General features: G+C 43.8%; 1 protein-coding gene across 1 annotated transcript in view; it reads left to right on the top strand.

Annotated features, from left to right (window-relative positions):
• The window catches only part of INTS1 (integrator complex subunit 1), a 494,737-nt gene that overhangs the window by 386,527 nt on the left and 86,924 nt on the right, over nucleotides 1-21,286 (top strand). Inside the window, exons 39-41 of the mRNA XM_069209905.1 lie at nucleotides 11,187-11,310; nucleotides 12,145-12,278; nucleotides 12,647-12,839. Coding sequence (XP_069066006.1) covers nucleotides 11,187-11,310; nucleotides 12,145-12,278; nucleotides 12,647-12,839 — 451 coding nt within the window. The remainder of the gene's footprint in view (nucleotides 1-11,186; nucleotides 11,311-12,144; nucleotides 12,279-12,646; nucleotides 12,840-21,286) is intronic.

Below are 21,286 nucleotides of genomic sequence, written 5' to 3'. Positions count from 1 at the left end.
GACCGGGCCCAAGTCATCTTAATAGCTCCGGATTGGCCAAGGAGGGTATGGTACTCCGACCTTCTCCAACTCTCACTGTGCCCTCCGCTCCGTCTCCCTCTCAGGGCAGACCTCCTCTCGCAGTCGCAGGGGCAGGTTTTACACCTCAACCTCCAGAGTCTGCACCTACATGCTTGGAGATTGAACGGGGCAACCTGAGTTCCTTCTCTCTCCCGCCTGATGTAGTGGATGTTATCTTAGCGGCCAGGCGACACTCCACTAAATCTATCTACGCTAATAGGTGGTCTAAATTTGTTATGTGGTGTGGAGAGAGACAGATTGATCCCTTACATGCTCATCTTTCACATGTTTTGTCTTTTGCACTGTCTCTAGCGCAGAAAGGTTGTGCAGTGGCTACCATTAAGGGTTATTTGTCGGCCTTGTCAGCCTTCATTTGTCTTCCAGACCAACCATCGTTATTTAAATCCCCTATTGTTCTCAGATTCTTGAAAGGTCTTCTGAATCAATATCCTCCAAAACCATTCGTTATGCCTCAATGGGATTTGTCCTTGGTCCTGACTTTCCTTATGGGGTCTCCTTTTGAGCCTATGCATTCTTGCCCCTTAAGGTATTTGGTTATTAAAACAGTATTCCTAGTAGCTATAACATCTGCAAGGAGAGTGAGTGAGTTGCAGGCCTTATCGGTTAAACCCCCTTATATAACGTTTTATGGGGATAAGGTGGTGTTGAGGACCAAGGCTGCTTTCCTTCCGAAGGTTGTTTCACCCTTCCATTTGGCTCAGACAATCACTTTGTCCACGTTTTATCCTCCGCCTCATCCTTCAAAGGAGGAAGAAAGGCTACATCGCCTGGACCCAAAAAGGGCGTTGAGCTTCTATATCGACAGAATGAAGGATATCAGGCTGGAGGATCAGCTGTTTGTCGGATACGTGGGCAAGAGGAGAGGAAAGGCAGTCCACAAGAGAACACTCTCCAGGTGGGTTGTTCTTTGCATTAAAATCTGTTACTCTTTGGCAAAGAAGGATCCGCCTGAGGGCATTAGAGCTCACTCCACCAGAGCTAAGTCGGCCTCTTCGGCCTTGGCCAGGGGTGTTCCTGTGGTCGACATCTGCAAGGCCGCAACTTGGTCGTCCCTTCACACTTTTGTGAAACATTACTGTTTGGACTCTGAGGTCAGAAGGGACGGTCATTTTGCACAGTCAGTGCTGCAGGATTTCTTGGTTTGACCATTTAGGCACCCACCGCCGGGCGTGGTACTGCTTTGGGACTCTATTCATTAGGTGAGGAATCCACAGGTAGTTGTATCCATCAGAAGAACGAGTTACTTACCTTCGGTAACGACTTTTCTGGTGGATACATTAGCTACCTGTGGATTCCTCACGGTCCCACCCGCCTCCCCGTTGCCTTTTTGGTCTCTCCAAGCAATCCTTGAGTGTGCTCCTTTTGGTCTTCAAAGTTGCAATACATTTTGCATATATGATATTTGTATATATGTGTATATTTATATATAAATCTATATATATTGTGTATATACGTGATTCGTATGTATAAATATATTTATTTGTTTTTAAAAAAAACAAAAAAAAAAAGAAGGTTATATTAAATCTACAGCTATTTTATTGCAATGTTGTGTGATTTACAATATTAAGAGATGTTGCTTTGCTCTTTCATTACATTGGGTTATTATTATTATTCTCATACATGTAAAAAATGTTGGTACTGTCATCGGCACGCAGCGAGGACCTCTTATTTGCCTGTATGACGTCAGACGGCGTCGCGTGGGCTAGAGTGACGTCCTCGTCGACGTGCAGAGACTAGTAAGAAGATTTCCGTCTAATGCTGGCGCCATGGGAGTATTCATTAGGTGAGGAATCCACAGGTAGCTAATGTATCCACCAGAAAAGTCGTTACCGAAGGTAAGTAACTCGTTCTTTAGTCACATTATGTACATAAATACTTACTCCATTGCATGGGCACTATTACTATATACACAACTCCTACCTCACCCTCTGCGGGGAAAACAATCTAAAATGGAGTCGACGCCCATGCGCAATGGAGCCGAAAGGGGAGGAGTCCCTCGATCTCGTGACTCGAAAAGACTTCTTTGAAGAAAAACAACTTGTAACACTCCGAGCCCAACACTAGATGGCGGGATGTGCACAACATGTGAATCTGCAGCGTCTCATACCACGAACAGATGTACACTGGGTAAGTGACATTTTCCATATATATGTGTGTGTGTATATATATATATATATATATATATATATGTATATATATTTTTTTGCTATATGTATATATCAGAGATTAATGATTTAAATTAAATTGAATTTTTTTTTTAAGGTTAAACAGAAATTGAACAGTTGAATAGTAAAACGTAATTAAATTAAAATTAATTTTGAAGTTGATTAGAAAATTGATGTTAATAAGAAAAAAATTAAATTAAAGTTATACATTTATTTTAAAAAAATAAAGTTATTAATACATTTTTCATAGAGACTTCTAGCCATAGATTTGTCATCTTTTTGAAACTTTTTTGCACTCCCTTTGGCCGCCATCAGGTAGCGCTGTACAGCTCTCCAGGGATGCCATTCTGCTCTAGAAATGAAATGCATAACCTAGTGTCAGTCCGTTTCTTCCCACCCCACTAGAAACGGAGCCCCCGTCATGCCTCTCAAAGGCATTTACTTTAATATTTTTTCAGTGTTCAAGGGATTGTCTTCTCCAAAAACGACAGCTTTCAACCCCTGTAAGAACTGTTGCAAACAATTATCTGTGACATATCCTCAACAGGTGTGACTGTGATGTCTGGGGTTGGGTCAGAACTCCAAGGCCTGCAATGAATGCATGTTCATGAGCCCGAAGGCCATCAGGGACTGTAAGTCCAAGCCCTACATCACCAAGCACAAAAATACTACTCACCAGGACCGCTCCCAGTGTCCAAAGTTTAGTCCCGCTCCCGGAGTCGATGAATCCACTCCAGAGGCTGGTCTGTCTCTTGGTCTGAATCATCAGGTAAGTCGAAAAAGAAGCATGAGAAACCAAAGCAGGATCCTGTTCCCAAGTGCCACTCACATATTCCTGAACGGGGGCAGCACCACACCTCTCGATCTTGCTACCGAAGTCAGCCGAGTTCAAAGTTGATCCTGCAGCTGGTTCCAGCACAACCTGAGATTTCAGAGCCAACAGCCACAGCAGATTGAAGAGTTCAGTGTGTAAAAAAAATGCCCCTTTTGGCATAGTTACCCCACCCACACATTTTTTGCCTTATATCTGATGCTGACTTGACTGAGTGTGTGCTGCTACCTGCTAACCTAAACTGTACCATTGCTTTCACAGTTGGAACACCCCTGGCACCGCCATGTCCCTTGTAAAAGGTACCAGTGCTACCAAGGGCCCTGTGGCCAGGGAGCATCTCTAAGGGCTGCAGCATGCATTGTGCCACCCTAAGGGACCTTTCACCAAACACATGCACACTGCCATTGCAGATTGTGTGTATTGGTGGGGAGAAAAAGGTAAAGTCGACATGGCATCCCTCTCTGGGTGCCATGCCACAAACCACTACCTGTGGCATAGGTATGCCATCCCTCTAGCAGGCCTTACAGCCCTAGTGCAGGGTGCACTATACCACAGGTGAGGGCATAGCCGCATGAGCAAAATGCCCCTACAGTATCTACGTCCATTCTTAGACATTGTAAGTGCAGTGTGGCATATTGAGTACATAGGCTGGGAGTTGTCATTACAAACTCCCCAGCTCCATGATGGCTTCACTGAAGGTTGGGAAGTTTGGTATCAAACATCTCAGCTCAATAAACCCACACTGATGCCAGTGTTGGATTTACTGAACAATGCACACAGAGATCATCTTAGAGAATGCCCCCTGTATTTCACCCAACCCTCTATTGTGAGGCTGACCGTTCTGTGCCAACCTGCCACAAACAAGACAAGTTTCTGACCCCATGGGGTGAGAACCTTTGTACTCTCTGGGGTCGGAGGCAAAGCCTTCTAGGATGGAGGTGCTTCACCTGACACCCCCCCCCACCTTTTGCAGGAACTGCAACTCTTGGTGGCGAGCCTCATAGGCCCCTGCTTTTTGTTACATTGCCCCCCTCCCCCGGACCAGGCCCCACACAAGGAGGAGTTACCATCTCAGCTGGGACCACCCCTAGGGTGCCCAGAGCTGAGGTGACCCCATCCTTGCATTATCCTCTGTCTTGTTTTGGAGGAGGCTAGCCAGTAGGGTTAGGAATGTGTCCCTCTCCCCAGAGGGATTGGGCACAGGAAGGATGTAGCCACCCTTGAGGACAGTAGCCATTGGCCTCTGCCCTCTGACCCCTGTAACACTCCTAAATCTAGTATTTAGGGGCACACCTGAACCTTGCTCTTGAGATTCCTGGTGACCTGAAAAGAAGAAGAACTGAAGAGTTGCACCAGGAGAGAAGACTGCAGACGAAAATTGACTTGACCCCAGCCCTACCGGCCTGTCTGCAGCTTCAAGACTCCTGCTACAAGACGACAACGACATCCTGCAGGACCAGCGGCCTCTACAGGACCATTGACCTCTTCAAACTCCCATAGGACTGCCTGCCTACCCAAGGACCAAGATCGCCCAAGGACAGTGTCCCTATCCACAAAGAAACCTCCAAAAAGGACTCTTGAGCTGCCCCGTGTCTGCAAGTCTTACCTACTCTGCACCTGACACCCACAGCCGGTGTCCAGGTTGCCCACCACTTAAGAGAAGGTTCCCATGCGATTCCGACTTCAAGTCCACCCTGGGTTGACCCCTCCTGACCAACACAACAATGCCTGCAGCCTAAATCCATAGAAACCCCTTGGCCGCAACCAGCACCAGTAAAGATTTCCCAACGCTTAAAGGAACCCCTGCACCCGCAGCCCCCTGACCTTGGGGAACCAAGCAACATCCAGTGAGTTCTCTACTTACCTGTCCAGCCACTGGTTTTCTTCAGCTTACTCCCTGGAACTAGCCTGCAGCATATGTGTAACCCTCTCATTGAAAAGCATTAGGCTCCCAAAGCTGTTTTTGCACCCTGCACCTGGTTGCCCCGGTGCTGCTGATGGGGTGTGTTTGGTGCTGACCTGTAGCCCCCCGGTGCTAATCTGACCCCCCAAGGTCTGTACCCTGAAGTCGCAGGTACTTACCTGCAAGCTGTTTCTTTCCAATTTCCCCCTAGTCTCAATAGAATTCCATTGTGCGCCCAACATGAACTTTGACCTCTGTACCCAGCTGGCCCTGTGTTGCTGGGGGTGCGCTCTTGATGTCTTCCTAAACTTTACCCTGTGGACACCTACACCCCCAAAGACTGGGATCATAAATCACATACCTACCTACCTACCTACCTTCAAATTGTGTTGTTACTTTTTCTCCCGTAGGAGTGCATTGCTCTCTGTGAGAAATTGCACTGTCTACTTTTGAAATTGAAAAGTATTACTTACCTGTAAACTGTTTTACCTGTGAATTCTAAACAAAGTGCATTTAATACGTGAAACTGATACATTCTTGAAACTATACTTACAACAAAGATCCTTTTGGTTCTAGAAATAAAATAACAAAGTATATTTCTGATACATAAAACATTGGCCTGGAATTAGCCATTGAGTATGTGCCTCATTTCTTGACTGTTTGTGTACAACAAACGCTTAGCACTACCCTCTAATAAGCCTAACTGCTCGCCACACTACCACAAAATAGAGCATTAGCATTATCTACTTTAGCCTCTTTAAAGCCTCTGGGTATCAACTGGACTCTGTGCACACTATACATTACTTTGGTATTGTATATATAGAGCCAAATTCCTACACCGTGCAGCCATGCTCAGGCTCTTCGGATCCTTACCGATTCCATCTGATGTTCCTTGGACCGCCAATAAGCCATCCATCTGCAGTACCACCAAGTGGCTTCGCAGTCCGCACCATTAGGCCCTCCAGGCCCATCTTACCTCTGGCCCCAGATCCTACCCTGTTCCACCACCATGACCTCCGCTGGTCCTGTGCACTTCAACAATGATGCGGACTCCATTGGTGTTGGATGAGGAGGTCCAAGTGTTCTCCGATGCCAAGTCAGTACTTGTCCAACCTTGACAAGACGTTACACTCAATTCCATCTGAAGCACCATTTCCTAGTTTATGAGTTTATTGAGTCCTACCAATATGATAACTGGTACAAGGACCTACAGGAGGCTAGTGGTCTTGATATCTCCCTGAAAACTGGTCTCCTCTTTCCCCCTGGACAAGTCAGAGGAATCCACTTTTGTGCCATTTGGGTAGCTGAAGTCCTTGACCTCCAGTTGCCCACTTTAGAAGTTAAAAGCAATGTCTTTACAGAAGTCCTCCAACTGTGGCAAACATCTTCTGGGCCTCTTTTTCGTTTAAGGAGGACGTGACAGATACCTTATTGAGAGTTTGGACAAAATCTCTTCAGGCCCTTCAGGCAACTGACAAATTGCCAGGCACTATTGCCCAGCTCTATTCGAATCTGCTTTACTTTTGCAGCACTTTTGCTCGAAAGCCTGGTGCTACAAACCTACACGAGCTGCTCTAATCCCAACACATTTCCTACCTCCCCGTAGACAGGGAATCTGTGGGTCGAGACGTTTGACAAACTTGTATTTTTTTTCCACCAGTCTGGCCCTCCAATATGTTAACACCAGCTGTTTGTTTGGCTGTTACACCCACACCATTTGGGATTCAGTGGCACAAGTCCTGCCTGATTTACCCGAAGACCTTTGACATGTCCTCGCTCAGGGGACTCAAGACTGCTGGGATGCGGCCAAGTTTATGTTTCATTGTGCCTTGGACACCACCAGTTCCACAGGGTGGGCCAGAGGCACCAGTGTTGCCATGTGTCACCATGTGTGGCTGCAATTGACTGGGTTCTCAGGCGATGTCCAGTCCTCCCTAATGGACATGCCCTTTGATGGGAACTTTCCTGTTGGAGAACAAGGCTGATTCCATTTCAGACCATTTAAGAAGTGCAGAGCTACCACATGTTCTCTGGGCTTTTCCGCTCCATCTCGCCAACTGCAATAGTTACACCACTCCTTTCGTGACTTTGGCCAAGGTGCCCCCTACTGCCATCCTGCCCACCGTCCACAAAGCACATCAGTTTTGCGATCGAGGCCAAAGTGCCCACTGTGGCCAAGGGCAATGCGCCTCTCAGTTTACTGGTCCGTCCTGCAGACCCATCTTACAAACCTCTATAGCCTGCCCAAACAGGAGCACAGCCACCCTGGGGAAGGCAGAATCAACTGATTCTGCACGAATTGGCAGGCAATAACTTCGGACAAGTAGGTTCTAAAAATTGTATGCTGGGGATATGCCTTACCCTTCCTTTCTTCCCCATTGCACCTTCCACCATCCCCACATCAAGTGAGTGTGTGGCAATCTCTCTCTTTTGTGGCAAGAACTGCAAACCTTTTTGGCCAAAGGGACTAACGAGAGGATGCCTGCACCAGAAGTAGCTCGTTGTTGCTATTCCCTCTACTTTATGGTACCCAAGAAGTATGGAAGCCTCAGGCCTGTTTTAGACCTGCGCCCTCTCAACATCTTTCTCTGGAAAGAGAAATTCAAAATGCTCACAGACAATAGTGCTGCAGTATGGGTTTGTGACTAAAAGGGCAGGTGGGGCCACGGGCCCCTGCACCCAGTGGCCTTTTGTTTGTGGAACTTCCTGAACTGCCAAGGAGTTTTCTTGATGCTAATCCACCCGACAGGATCTTTGTGTGCCAGGGTAGACAAGCTCAGCCATTGGTGCTTACCATATCAAACGTGGTAATTGCATCCAGAGGTGGCACAAGGTCTTGTCTACGAATAGGGAGAAACTTGGTTTGATATGTTTGCCACCGTCGAGAGTGCACAATGTCAGCACTTCTGCAATTTGAAGTTTCAAAGGCGTCTCTCGCTCTGAGATGTGTTCTGACTCGAGTGGAATTCTGTACTCCTGAATGCTTTCCTGCCGAGACCTCTCATGTCCTGAATTTTCATGAAGATCAGGACCGACTGCGCCCAAGTCATCTAGTGGCTCCGGATTGGACACAGAGAGTATGATATTGAGAACTCCTGGGCTTGAGCATATGTCCTCCGATCAAGCTGCCCCTCAGGGAGGACCTACTGTTGCAGCAACAGGGTAGGATTCTGCACCTGGGCCTTCACAATCTCCACCTTCATGCTTAGAGATTGAGCAACAGCTGACAACCTTCGACTTTCCTCCAGAAGTAGTTGAGGTCTTCGTGGCAGCCAGGCATCCCTTGACGAAATGCTATAAGCTTGTCATTGGGCGGATTTGTGGTTTGGTGCAGCACACGCCAGATTGACCTCCCTCGGGCCAAGTTAACTGATGTTTTGTTGTTTGTTTTGTCCCTTGCTGACAAGACTTTCTTTTTTTGTCGGCATGGCTAAATGTTATATTTTAGTCCTTTTGGTCTTTCTGCAGTTGCCAGATTAGCCTCCCTTACTTACGTCCGCTGTTGTGATGAAATTTTCACATGGGCTACAACATATGTTTCTCCCATCTCCTTTTGTGATGAACCAATGGGAACTTTATATGGTCCTCACTTATTTAATATGCACTCAACTTGAGCCACTTCACAGCTTCCCCTTGCGGTTCCTTACTATCAAGACACTGTTTCTCATTGCCATCACCTCGACACGGCAGGTGAGTGAGCTTTAGGCTCTGTGTTAATCTACCATACACCATCACCTCCCCAGACAAACTGGTTCAAAAGACTTTGGTATCTTTTCTGCCAAAAGTTGTGACACCATTCCACGTTTGCCACACCATCACGTTTCTGGCATCCTATGCTCCACCTTTCATCTCTAAGGAGGAATAGAGACTCCATGACTTGGAAAGCCTGTGCTTCTTCATAGATCGTATCGAAACGCCTGGTGGACAATAAGCTCTTTGTGAGATTTGCTGCAGCGAAAGAGGCAAGGCCGTGCAGAAGAGAACCACCTTCTGCTGGAACATTCTCTGCATTACCATATGATACATATTGGCTACAAAATATTTTCCGGGAGGTCTGTGGGCTCATTCTACCTAGGCCAAGGCTGCTAACCCCTACGTTGCATATGGAGTCCCTTTTGTAGACTTTTGGCAGGTGGCTGTGGGTGTCTCTCCATACATTCAGAAAGCATAATTGCCTGGACAGTCAGGTTCGCCATGAAGGGCATTTTGCCCACTTGGTTCTGTATTTTCGGATTTGAGCACATTCAAAGACCTGCCTCCAAATATGTACGGCATCAGTATCTATTCAGAAAGTGGGGAATCTGTGACTAGAAGTCTCTATTATAAGAACAAGTTACTTACCTTCGGTAACGCTTTTTCTGGTAGGGACTCTTTCTGGCCACAGACTCCTCACTGACCCTTCAATCCTCCCCGTTCTATGATTGTGGTTTCTATTAAAAAGATCCCAGGTCTAAGAATCTGCACACTGATCATGACCAATTTGATCTTGGGACTCTGTGTCTGTGCCGCAGACAGCCTCAAACCTGACGTCCGAGCACAGGGTGGCATTGATATTGGATCTGCAAATCATTTCCAGAGAGGATTGACTTTGGTGCGGAACTGCTCGGAGCTACCAGCTGGAGCGCTGAGGTACTGCTGAAATGTTTTCTGGATCCAGTCAGGAACCTAGGTATTAATCTGTTGGTGTGGGAACTGCAGCTTAATAAAGTCTCTACTAGAAAGATCATTACCGAACTTAAAAAAGGTAATTTGTAAAGATAATTAGTTTTAAAATGTATTAAATATTTACACCTTTATATGTTTATTTTTAAGTTGGGATACAAATATATTGTACATATACTTACCTCCTGAAAACCATTGAAAGTAATTATTAAGGGACAAAGGGAGGGTTTACCCTCCCCTATAAACCATAGAGAGAGACCCATAAATATACATAAGTAATGTCAAATTTAAAATTACGCTTTAAGAATTTTTTTTTAAATAATTTAGCTAATAATCTTAAAATAAGCTAATATGGAATTTGTAAATGGATATAAAAGTATATTAAAATAATGTAATTAAAAGGTATAACAACTTTTAACCTTTAAAACTAACTTATACACACATGTGTACTATTATAGTAAACATACTTTTCTCCAATAATGCGAAGTAAAAACACTCCTTAAGTAATTACAGAAATGTAATGGCTCCCTGCATAATGGCTTGCAAAGTAACACCGGAGATTCCAAAGCAAGCACGCTGAAGAAAATCCTTTTGAGGCACATTCAGGCTCACAAGAAGAATCTGAAGTAGTGCAGAAACCTTGCTGATAATTGTCAGGAACAGGATGTTGGGGTCATATCAGAAAATGTGAGCAGTTTAGATGAGCCTGCCATTGTTGAAATACCCAATTAGAACCTTTCAATTGTAGTTCACTAGGCAGCTCATTAACTTGTGCTCAGCATGTGCTGAAAAGGGTATGGTTTGTTAATGTTTTTACCTTCAAAATCAAGACCAACAGAAACCTTGTGGTGATCTGTTTTCTGGGACCTACCCTTTCAGTGCTCAAACTAAATCTTTGAAGACAGAAGCTGAGAATAGCCAGAGAGTGGGCATTATAAGTTTCAAGAACATTAGGCCAAATTATTTCTTAATATTTAGAGTGTCCTTAAGATAAGCTTCATATCCACAGATTCAAACTCCAGCAATTGATAAGAAACTTTGCTTCCTTCAAGGTTTATAAAACAAGTCATCTCAAGCTAGGTGAAATAATTGATCTTAATATCTGATTAACTTCTCTCTCCCAATATGTGAGCTCCGCTTACACAATGTGAACTACAAATGCATGAGGAAGCAGATATATATATTTTTTTATAACTTGTAAACTATTTTTAATAAGTTTACCATTGACATTTTAATTACCACTTATCTCTATTTAAGGACCCTGCACTTAATATTATTTTCTCTGTTTTTGAGGGGTTTTTCTAAGAATGAAAAATTGTTTGATTTTTTTTTTTCTTTTTATTTGGTTGCACCAGTGGTGCTCTTATAGTTGAACGTTTCTTGGACAGAGAAGGCTTAAAGGCCTATAGTAAGATATACATTACATACCTTTCCACTTCTAATACTGATTCTAGTAAAATAACAAGTCACTTCTTGTTTGATAAAGATTATTTTTTAGTATTCACCATGTTTTTTCCTGACACTATGGTTTTCTCCCTTTCAGCTCTATGGGGAAACACTGCCGTAACTTTCTCTTGCAACTTTATCTGCAAGTGCCTGATCTTATTGTACCTGTGCCAGAAATCCTCCTGACCAGTGAGGGTGCCACTGAGAGCAGTACCTGCAAGGTGAGCACTGCTATCTGTTTATGGAAAGGAGTAAAATGCTTTGTAATACTGGAAGGTGCTCATAGCTTTTGATTTACAAAGTAATTTCTTATATTTAGCTCTGATTACTTTCCCATTATCATTTTAAGATTTTTCTTTTTTTCACAAGTTTAAATGTGCCCTACGAGGCCTTTTTAGGCCTATATTAAGGTTTTTCCTTTTTTCACATGTTAAGATGTGCCACAAGAGGTCTTTTTGGTCCTACAAAGGTTTTCCACTTTCCATTATCCATTAACAAGCCTGTACTCTTTTCAAAATTTTCTGGGACTTTTCCCTTTCTCTCGCTTATTACCTGCTTACCGGATTTTTCAACTAATTGCCACAGACTTACCTCTTAGTTGATGTGATGTGTCTCAAACATCAAGGGCAGCAGCGCCTGTTTCTTCTTGTGGTTGGACTTAAAAGGCCTAAGAGTAAGAAACGGTCTGACGCTCCCTGGTCTCCGATAGACTTGAGAGGATAGTCTTATCATGGCAGGTCTTGTGAACAGTCCTTTAGTAGCCCAGCTGCACGTCTTCTATTACCCAAACTCTTTTTTGGCATCTGTGTTGTTACAGCAGTATTTCCTAAAATATCAAGTACAGGAATAACAGATTACCTCTGTAATTGACCACTGCATTTGACTAATGGCCTGATTATTGTTCTGTTCTGTTCAGATTGTTGTGTTTCATAGAGAGTAAGTATAATTATTTATTTTGAAAGAAACTCTGGGGGATGTAAGCAGTCATAAGAGTTATTTTAATTCATTTATTTACTTTCTGCTACTTTGTGTGCTTTCTCTTATTCCGCCTGTAGCTGGATGCTCTTGTTCACAGATTTATCACCCTCCTTGCTGACACCAGTGACTCAAAAGTAACTGAGAATCGTATGTCAGACGCTAACATGGCATGCAGGAAGCTTGCAGTGGCTCACCCCATCCTTCTGCTGAGGTAGGCAGTTTTCCTGCTTATGTATTTCACCCAGAGACATCTAGACCAATCTGCTACCACAATATATCTTTGTTTCTGAGACAGAACTTCTGACTGGAAGATTGGCAAATTAAGTGACATAGTTTCTGTAAAATACAAGTTGCTGTAGCTTCTCATTTGTCCTCTTACTCGAGTTTGCAATCCTTTGTACTGACAATATAGCTACAGTGTATTAGTGGGCCATAGAAGAATATTTTTTATGTGATAACAATTGACATTTTTTCTTGCAGAGTTTTGTACAACATGGTCGCTGTTACTTCGCTTTTCTCTTCCTAAAATAGTTTTGTGCGAAACATGTATCAAAGTGTAAATATGATGTTTCCCTGCAGACACCTACCAATGATCGCTGCCCTTTTACATGGAAGAGTACACCTCAATTTTCCGGATTTCAGACAGCAAAACCATCTAGCCTTCTTTATACATGTTCTGGGTATCCTAGAGCTACTGCAGCCACAGGTATTCAATGCTGAACACCAGCAACCTCTGTGGGATTGTCTTCTCTCCATCATCGGCCTTCTACAGGTAAGGAGCCTTCACATTTGCTGGCTGATGGATATCAAATTTTTGTTTAGGAATGGGTTACTCACCCATTTCTAGTAAACTTTTGCTTGTAACTATTGTGTTATTAGCTTTCTTTGAACATGAATATATTTAAAGGAGCATTGGTCCTCACTCCCCTAGGCCCTGGATGATAGTAGGCCACTAGAGGTCAAGCGCCAGGCTCTCACCTTCAGTAGAACCGGCATCTAGTAGAATGTGCAGCCGACAACTGATTACCTACCAGTACCAGAACCTCATGAGACAGCCTAAGCACTAACAGGACACTTAGCTCCAAGAGACAGTGGTTAGTTTTTGGAGCAATGGGTATGTTTTAGTCTACGTCCCTGTGTTATCTTCCACCACACCTTGGAGCAGTGCATGCACGACCACAACTCCTGTTAAGTGTCGTTCAAATTGCCCCACCTATACTTTAGGGGTGACTGTTCAAAACCGGTGCACACTCAACTGCCGGCTAAATTGGCCTTGAAGGGGCAAGCTGCAATAATGTAAGACTTCAACACAAGGAGTTGGACTGCTTAAACCAGGAGGGACCGCATTCCCTAATCAGTTATCCGCCGAGACATGAAGGATGGCTTATGGCTGGATCCCTAGTAGACAAATACAAGACAGAATGCAAAACTTGGTTCAGCTGTAATCCTTCCCACTCATCTTCACCACAAGAGGAATGGAGAGTGCTTGTTCTGGCCACAGGTAGACCATATGCTAGAAAATTTGAAAAAGGATACAGCCAAGGCCATGGAAGGGTCTCCAGACAACTAGCCAGAGAGGCACCTTTCAATAATGTGCTGGTTCCAGGACAACCTCCCCAAACTCAAGCTTTTACCAGAACCAGCAGCATCAAGGTTACCACCCCAACACTCCTACAGGTTACAGAAGAGGCAGGGGTAAAGGTGGAACAACAATAGAGAGAGATAGGCAAGGGAGGTTCTGGCCAGGGGGCCTATACCCCCAGCACAAAGCACTGACTCCTTATGGCTCTCAACCTACCAAACAATACCTGTTGGGGAAAGATTTCAGGATTTCCTGCTGCACTGGCTTCAGCTTACTTCAGCCATGTATTCTTACCGTGGCCCAACAAATTTACTACCTGCAACGTAATTTGTACCCTTTCAACATACTGCCTCACACCTCACCAGGGATCACATTTTCCTTCTAGAGGAACAGGCCTGAGCCCTCCTGCAGAAAGGAACCATCAAACTTATTCCTGTACAACACTAAGGGCAGTGGAGTTTCTCCCTTTACTTTCTTATCCACAATAAGGATGGGTCGCGTGGACCAATCTTTGTCTCAGGCTTGCCAACCGATATATCTTGTCGGAACATTTTGGACATGGTTAGCCGGCAGGACATCATGCCCATGCTGCAGCAAGATGACTTTATGGCAGAATTGGATCTAAAGGATGCATTTTCCATACCCTCATCCCACTGATACTACCTTTATTTCCTGGTAAGTGGCTGTTATTATAAATTTAAACTCTTTCCTTTCGAAGTAACTGCCACCCCAAGGATCTTAACGAAATGCCTAGCATTGATCGCAGCACATCTAGGATGAGGGGACATTGATGTATTTGCCTTGTAAGATGATTGGCTGATCAACAGCTTGAGCAAGCCTCAGTGCCTTGCCCATGCACAAACTACTATATATCTCCTACACACCTTTGGCTTTACCATCAACATTACCAAGTCGCACCTGGTCCCCCTCCAGTTACAACCCTTTCCAGGGTCAATTCTGAATTTAGAAACGGGCAGGACCAACCTCAGCCAACAAGGAGTCATGTCTTTAGCAGGTTGTCCCTCTTTTTCAGCCAAATCTTCATCTTATAGTCATAGCTGTAATGCACCTTGCCTTACATGAAGGCCACTTTCACGGCCATAGTGGCCCATGCCAAAGTGCACATGTGCCCGCTTCATCAGTGCCTTACAGCCCAATGGTCCCAACTGGAGGGTCACATAGACGATGTAGTGTTCACCGCTATCAGCAGTGGTGGAACATCAACAATCTTTTGCAGTACCGGCCTTTCAAAGACCCTTTACCGCAGGTCACCATCACCACAGATGTATAAGAAGCAGGGTGGAGGACACTTCCCAACCTCACAGCAGAACAAACCCAGTGGTCCCTTCAGGCAGGGTTACTACATCAACGGCATCAAACTCCTAGCAATCCAGCTAGCCCTCAAAGCCTTCCTTCCATAAATAAAGCCAAAGTTATCTTAATCCGAATAAAGAGTATGATAGAAAAGTAGTTATTTGCAAAGGCAAGGTGGCACCCATCGTGTCCGTCTCTCCCTTCTAGCTCAAACAATTTGACTTTGGTCCCTCCGCAGCCCCTTGATAGCAGAGTACCAGCAAGTCACACCAGAAGTCCACAATTTGGGAACAGCTACTTTAGACATTGGGGAACTCCACAGATAGATTTGTTTGCTGAACCAGAAAATGCAAAATGCCCAAGCTTTGCCTCCAGGTTTCCACACTCAGTTCATGGACAACACACTATGGATAAACTGGTCAGGGATACATGCTTCCGCTTTTCCGCCTCTGCCGCTCCTTGCTCTAGCATTGTGCAAGATGTGACAAACACCACAAACGCTCATACTCATAGCCACGACCTGGGGCAGACAGCCCTGGTACTTGGCTATACTTGAAACTTCCATCATCCCCCATCAGAAGCTCTCAACCAGGCCAAACCTTCTCACCTGAAAGCAGGGTAAAATCTAACATTCATACACGACAGCTGAACAATTTGGCACCTAAGATCCTAGAGTTCTGCTACCTATGCCTCCCACAGGAATGCATGGACAGCCTCAAGGATGCACACAGGCCAACTATATGAGTTTCTATGTGGCAAAATGGAACAGGTTTGACCTTAACTGTATCACTCAGTACATAGACCTGTTAAAACATGCAGTCCAGTCCATTACATTACATTTGACCTCCTTGATCTAAAACATTCTGGGTTAGCATACCCTTTCGTTAAACTTCACTTTGCAGTATTAGCTGCTTACATGCAAAATAGAGTACACTCTTCCATGTTCATTGTACCAATCATCAAGGCTTTAGTGGAAGACCTCAATAAAGTCATCCCACCAAGGATGCCTCCAGGCCCTGAGTGGAATCTTACTATAGCCCTCACCAGATTCATGGGTTCCCTTTTTGAGCCAATACATTCCTGCCTCCTCCAGTACCTGTCCTGGAAGGTTGCATTCCTTAGGGCTAAAAGCTCATTAGTGAACTGGAAGCATTTACAATACAGGAAACCTGCATTCAGGTCTTTAGCTAGAGGGGATGACTACAGACCAACCTAAAGCTTTTGCCTATGGTGATTTCCCCTTTTTGTCTCAAAAAGACCGTAGATTTCCTTGTCTGCTTTCCAAAACAAGAATCGGTGCATAGAAAACTCTTCACAATTTAGACACCAAGATATCACTCATGTACTAAATTGATAAGACTAAACACATATGTAAGGTAGATACCCAGAAAGGCCAGCCTATTTCAAAGGCAGGAATTGCCAGAGAGTCAAGTGCAGCCACACTTGATACCTTGAAGCAAAGTGAACTCCCTTTGTACCTCCCAGGGCACACTCTACAAGAAAGAAGGCCACCACAATGGCCTTGCCTTGGGACCACCCTCCTCCCCAGATATGTGTGAACCAGGTTGCAGTTATCTTTTCTTTCTATACCTATTTATTTTATAGAGCACATCTTCATCACTTTCTTCTGCCTCTCCACAGTGCTGTCACCCACTGAGTGAAAAACAGTCTAACATCCAGTTAGTGCCCCAGCACAATACCAGTGTAAGTCACCATATACCTCGTGACTCACAGCCCAGCACTAGATGACATACGAATGCAGAGCATGTGGATCTACAGCATCACACGCTACAAACACATGGTTACATTTTCTTTTACTGCCGCGGCTGGGAAGCACCAATTAAAACAAAATTTCTTCTAATAACATATTTTTTGTCTTTATAAATGGGTTCCTGACTAGTTGAAAGATGCCAGTCAAAAACTCTTTAAAAAATAAATAAATAAATAAAATACACACAACCTCTTGAAGACCTTTGGGTGGAGCTCACTGCACTTGCCAATCATAAGGGTTGTAGTGAGGAGGGGCCCAATGATGCGGCATGCCACCTTGGTAGGGTGAGGCCCTTTGTTGTTTTTAGGAAAAGTCCCTGAACATAACATCCTAGACCTGAGAATTCCTTTAAAACAGAACTTGTTTCAAAATTACATTAATTAAGTGTGGACAGTGGTCAAACAAGGGCCATCACAAGTGGAATGCTTTGTCCATGATTGTCAGACTCAGTGTGCCTCTCTTAGGGGGAAGGAATTTTTATAATCTGTTGATAGTCTTCTGAATGGCTGAAAACTTAGTTGTTGGGCTCAAACTGGATTATAAAAAGTTCTGTAAAGAATTGAATTTATTTAGTCCTTGTATAATGCTTTGTTGTAGCGCTGTAATATTGTGGTTACCAAAAGGGTATAAATATGCTTAAGCTAAGAAATAAATGATTACACAGTGAACTCCCTACAGCTGAGAGGACAGGTGGAATGCCAACTATAAATGAGTGAATTGAATGGATAGATCACTTGTAAAGCTTAGGAATACCAGCACTACAATAAATAGGAGGAGGCACAGTGAGGTTATGTGAGCGTTGATTAAGACGATCTAAACGACAGGTTTTCAATTGTTTTTAAGCAGATTTCTTTGTGAATGCCATGTAAAGTAAAAGGGAGATTATTTAACAGTTTCGCAGCCAAAAGGGCATAAACTGATCCCAGGACTTGATCCCAGGACTTGTTAACTGTCATGCATGTGACGATCCCGAAATCCCAGATAGGATGATAATGTTTTAAAATTCATCCAGATATCTGGAACCAGTACCATTGAAAGCATGGTAAGCGGGGGCATAGTTTGGGGAGGGAAGAGGGTGTTTGGGTTGTGACACCCCCTAATATATTCTTGTAAAAGTAGTTGGATCTGGGTGCCCAGAGTTGGTTCTGCTAGGTATATGTTCATTTTTCTTGTCATCCTGATTTCACTAGGAGATTTTAATTTTTTGGGTTCGGAACTCAAATATATTTAGGCCCAGTTTTACAAAGATTTTGCATTGGGTGTGCATCATTGTTTTTGACACAGCCCTGACATAAAATCCTTTTTTATATTTACACACCTCACAAATGTTGACTACCATGGCTCTGGAAGAAAATGTAACGCAAGGCAATGCATTGCGCTGCCATGCATTACTTTGTGGCAGGTAGGCATTCTTAATTATTCATCCATGAATTTTGATGCAAACCCCATAGTCACAAAGAGTTGCAAACATGGGTTTGCAGCAGAAAAGTGCACCTACCTAAGGCTTGTGTAATGAGGAGAAATATCTTTAGTTCTCTTTGTTTCCTCTTTAAATGTGTGCTGCATTCTGCAGCACACATACAAAGAGAAAAGGCCTCTGCAAGGATCGACCCTAATGCAGACATGCTTGCACTGTGGCTCAAGTGTGTCTGCATTGGGGGTAGGAAGCTCAAAGTGTACCTCATAGAGAGAGCAAAACTACAGCATTTGTTTAAAGATATGGTGCAGTTCCTCTCTCTTCAGATGATGCAGCAACTTTCATTGCTGTACTGCATTGTGCCACTTCTTTCTAAATAGTCCCCCTAGTGACCTGATTGATTATCATACAATTATCAGATCTGCACCAATAGAAGTACAACTTGAATGGATGCACATGTATTACTTTTTGGACTTCACAAACATTGAAAGTAATATTTTTGGAAAGCTTTGTCCATTTCAGGTTTCCAGTCATGCGAATGGCAATCAAATACCCAAAGGGTAATGGGATGAATGCTTGCAAATAGTCTTACCACTGGCAATCCCTCTGAGTAGCATTCTTAACCATTGTTTTTAGTCCACTTTGTCACTCTAGACAGAAGGCCTGATTTAGGATTGAACAGACGGAGTAAAAGCAGACAGAGTGGTGGAGGACTTTACTGCCTTTACTTTGCCTTCCAAATTTAGAGATGTCTACCAACCGGGCTGACATCTCTACTATACTTCAGTAGGAACTGCCAACATGGTGGTTCCTGTCAGTGTAGGAAAAGTATAACAGACGACTCCGTCAAACATGACTGATGGCTGTCAATCTTTTCCAAAGCTATTATTTTTCAAAAACAAAGTCCGTAAGCAGGAGTAGTGCCCCCTTCCCCACCCACCCATTTTCACCCCTGGTGTGGGGTAAATTTTCTTTTTTTATCATCCTTGCCCAACAGGTACACCTGGCAATGAAGGACAGGAAGGGGGTAAAAAGCCATCTGAATGTGTGCTCTAAATCTGGCAGATATACGGATGGCTTCCTTCTGATGTCACCTACTCCGCCGGTCATCGGAGAAAGTCTTATACGAACAGTAAATTGTACTTTATGAGCGTACAACTTGTGGTTTGCCCAACTTAAAATCGGGCAGGTGGTCCTTGATTTTGACGGAAAGGGTACTCCATCCCCTTTGCAACAGAGTACCAGTTCGCAAAGCACTAAATCAGCCTCTAATGCAGTTCAGTACTGACTTTCCTCCTCATGGGAACACTCCAGCTTTCTGAACCTCAGTCATCTCACACATTCACCCTCTGGCCCAATGCTTTTTTAGTTGGGAAATTTGAGGATCACACCCCTGAAACTCAAAGATGAAACCACCCCTCTGTACATAGGGACTAACTTTTTAAATTGAGTGCTCGTAATCTCCGGATGCCATTGTAGAGAACTGAGATGTGCCGTTATATGTTGATGAAGTGCTGTCTTCAAAATCATACTGGCTGCTGTAGGTATGTACATAATGCCTACTCCTGTGCTGCAAGCTAGAACCAACAATGCACATTGAGGCTGTCTCAGACAAGTATTTGCTATCTGTATAGGATCCTCGCTTCTGTACTCTGTATGCCCCATTGTACAGGCACAATAATTCTTCATTCACAAGCAATTATGGCTGTGACAGCAGCTTAGTTAGGAGTGTGCTTTTTCTTCTTTTGTTTCAAAGTCTGCCTCCTATCTCAGCTTATTGGTTTGTCTGTACTGATGCTCAAGGTCACGGTTACAAGATGATGAATATACAATTTGATCAGTGAACATGGCAAGTCTTCTTTAACTCAGACTGAGACTTAATATTTCAGTGGATTGAGTCTGGACGTGGAACTGTGGTGAGCCGCCTTCTGCAACTCAACACTAGGGCACCGAGAGTCTTGTTAATATGTTTCCTGCCTAGAATGTCAATGTCACCGTTGCAAATTCAGAAGCATCTTTAATCTGGGTCAATGGAGTGGCAAAGGTGCACATGAAAGAAACTTGTGCAATTATCTTGTCACTTGGGTCTAGAAAGATTCTTCCAGCGTGTCAAGTTAAGAACGCCACAGTTCGGGCAGATGAAATGGCATTGGCTGATGAAGTAACATGACCTTCTACAGGACGTTCCAGTTCTGCTAGATGCCACCTCAACAACGTCAACAGATTGACAGGAATAAAGATGAATGACTCTTGGTGCATTGAAGATTGATGACATGTGGAATCTAGCAGATGTTTCCCATGGCAGTGCTGTGAATGAATGCAAAGCTTTAAGTAGTCTTCCTACGCAGATGAGAAATAAGTCATCCTCTTTCCTTGGGTTCTTGGTTTATTTCTCTAATAGCACCTGCATGTATCAATAAAGAACACTCATTGCCATGGATTACTTCAGAGTTGGCAAATGGCCATTTTTCCCTAGGGAACAGTCCACTTCAAAAGTGGAGCAGTACAGCTTCAGCTGCTTTTTCACTTCCATTATACTTTCACTTCTGCAAACATTTTCAGCAAACCGTTTCCACTATATTACGATGGAGTTTCTGCTGCAGAGTAACACTTGTGACAGACTTGTTACCCGATCAGTGTTTAGGAATCCTGTTCCCTTCTGGGAGATCATTAAAACTTGCAGAGATTTGCACTTCAGGAAGGCTTTTGTTCTCACAGGGAGTGCTATGCTCTCCATTCTACCTCCGAATCACTAAACTGGAAGACATTTTGTCTCGAGCATAGTTTACAGACATTTGCGAATTTATGCAAGTAAGTTCATCAATTTGGAGACATCCTCCAAAAAGCAGTGTAAATAGTTCATATTTCATTCACTGTGCCCGGTGAATGACCTTGTATCATTTCTTTTGTCTAACAATATTATGTTAGGGAAAACGTATTTTTAATGTCTGTTATATCAGCTCAGGGCTTTACCAACTTGTCGGCTCTTCTGACTTGGAATTCCTGTGCTGGTTTCTCAAATGTTAAAGTGGCTCTCATACCATACCACTCATTTAGGGCAAAGATGGTTTCTGAATTCAGTTAAAATCAAAAATTTTCTCTTTTTCTCTTTCCTAATTCATACAAATTCTGGAG

Source organism: Pleurodeles waltl, chromosome 10, assembly GCF_031143425.1.
Source record: "Pleurodeles waltl isolate 20211129_DDA chromosome 10, aPleWal1.hap1.20221129, whole genome shotgun sequence".
NCBI classification, from domain to species: Eukaryota; Metazoa; Chordata; class Amphibia; order Caudata; family Salamandridae; genus Pleurodeles; species Pleurodeles waltl.
The sequence above is the reverse complement of the archived record's forward strand: the minus strand, read 5'-3'. Positions and strand labels throughout refer to the sequence as shown.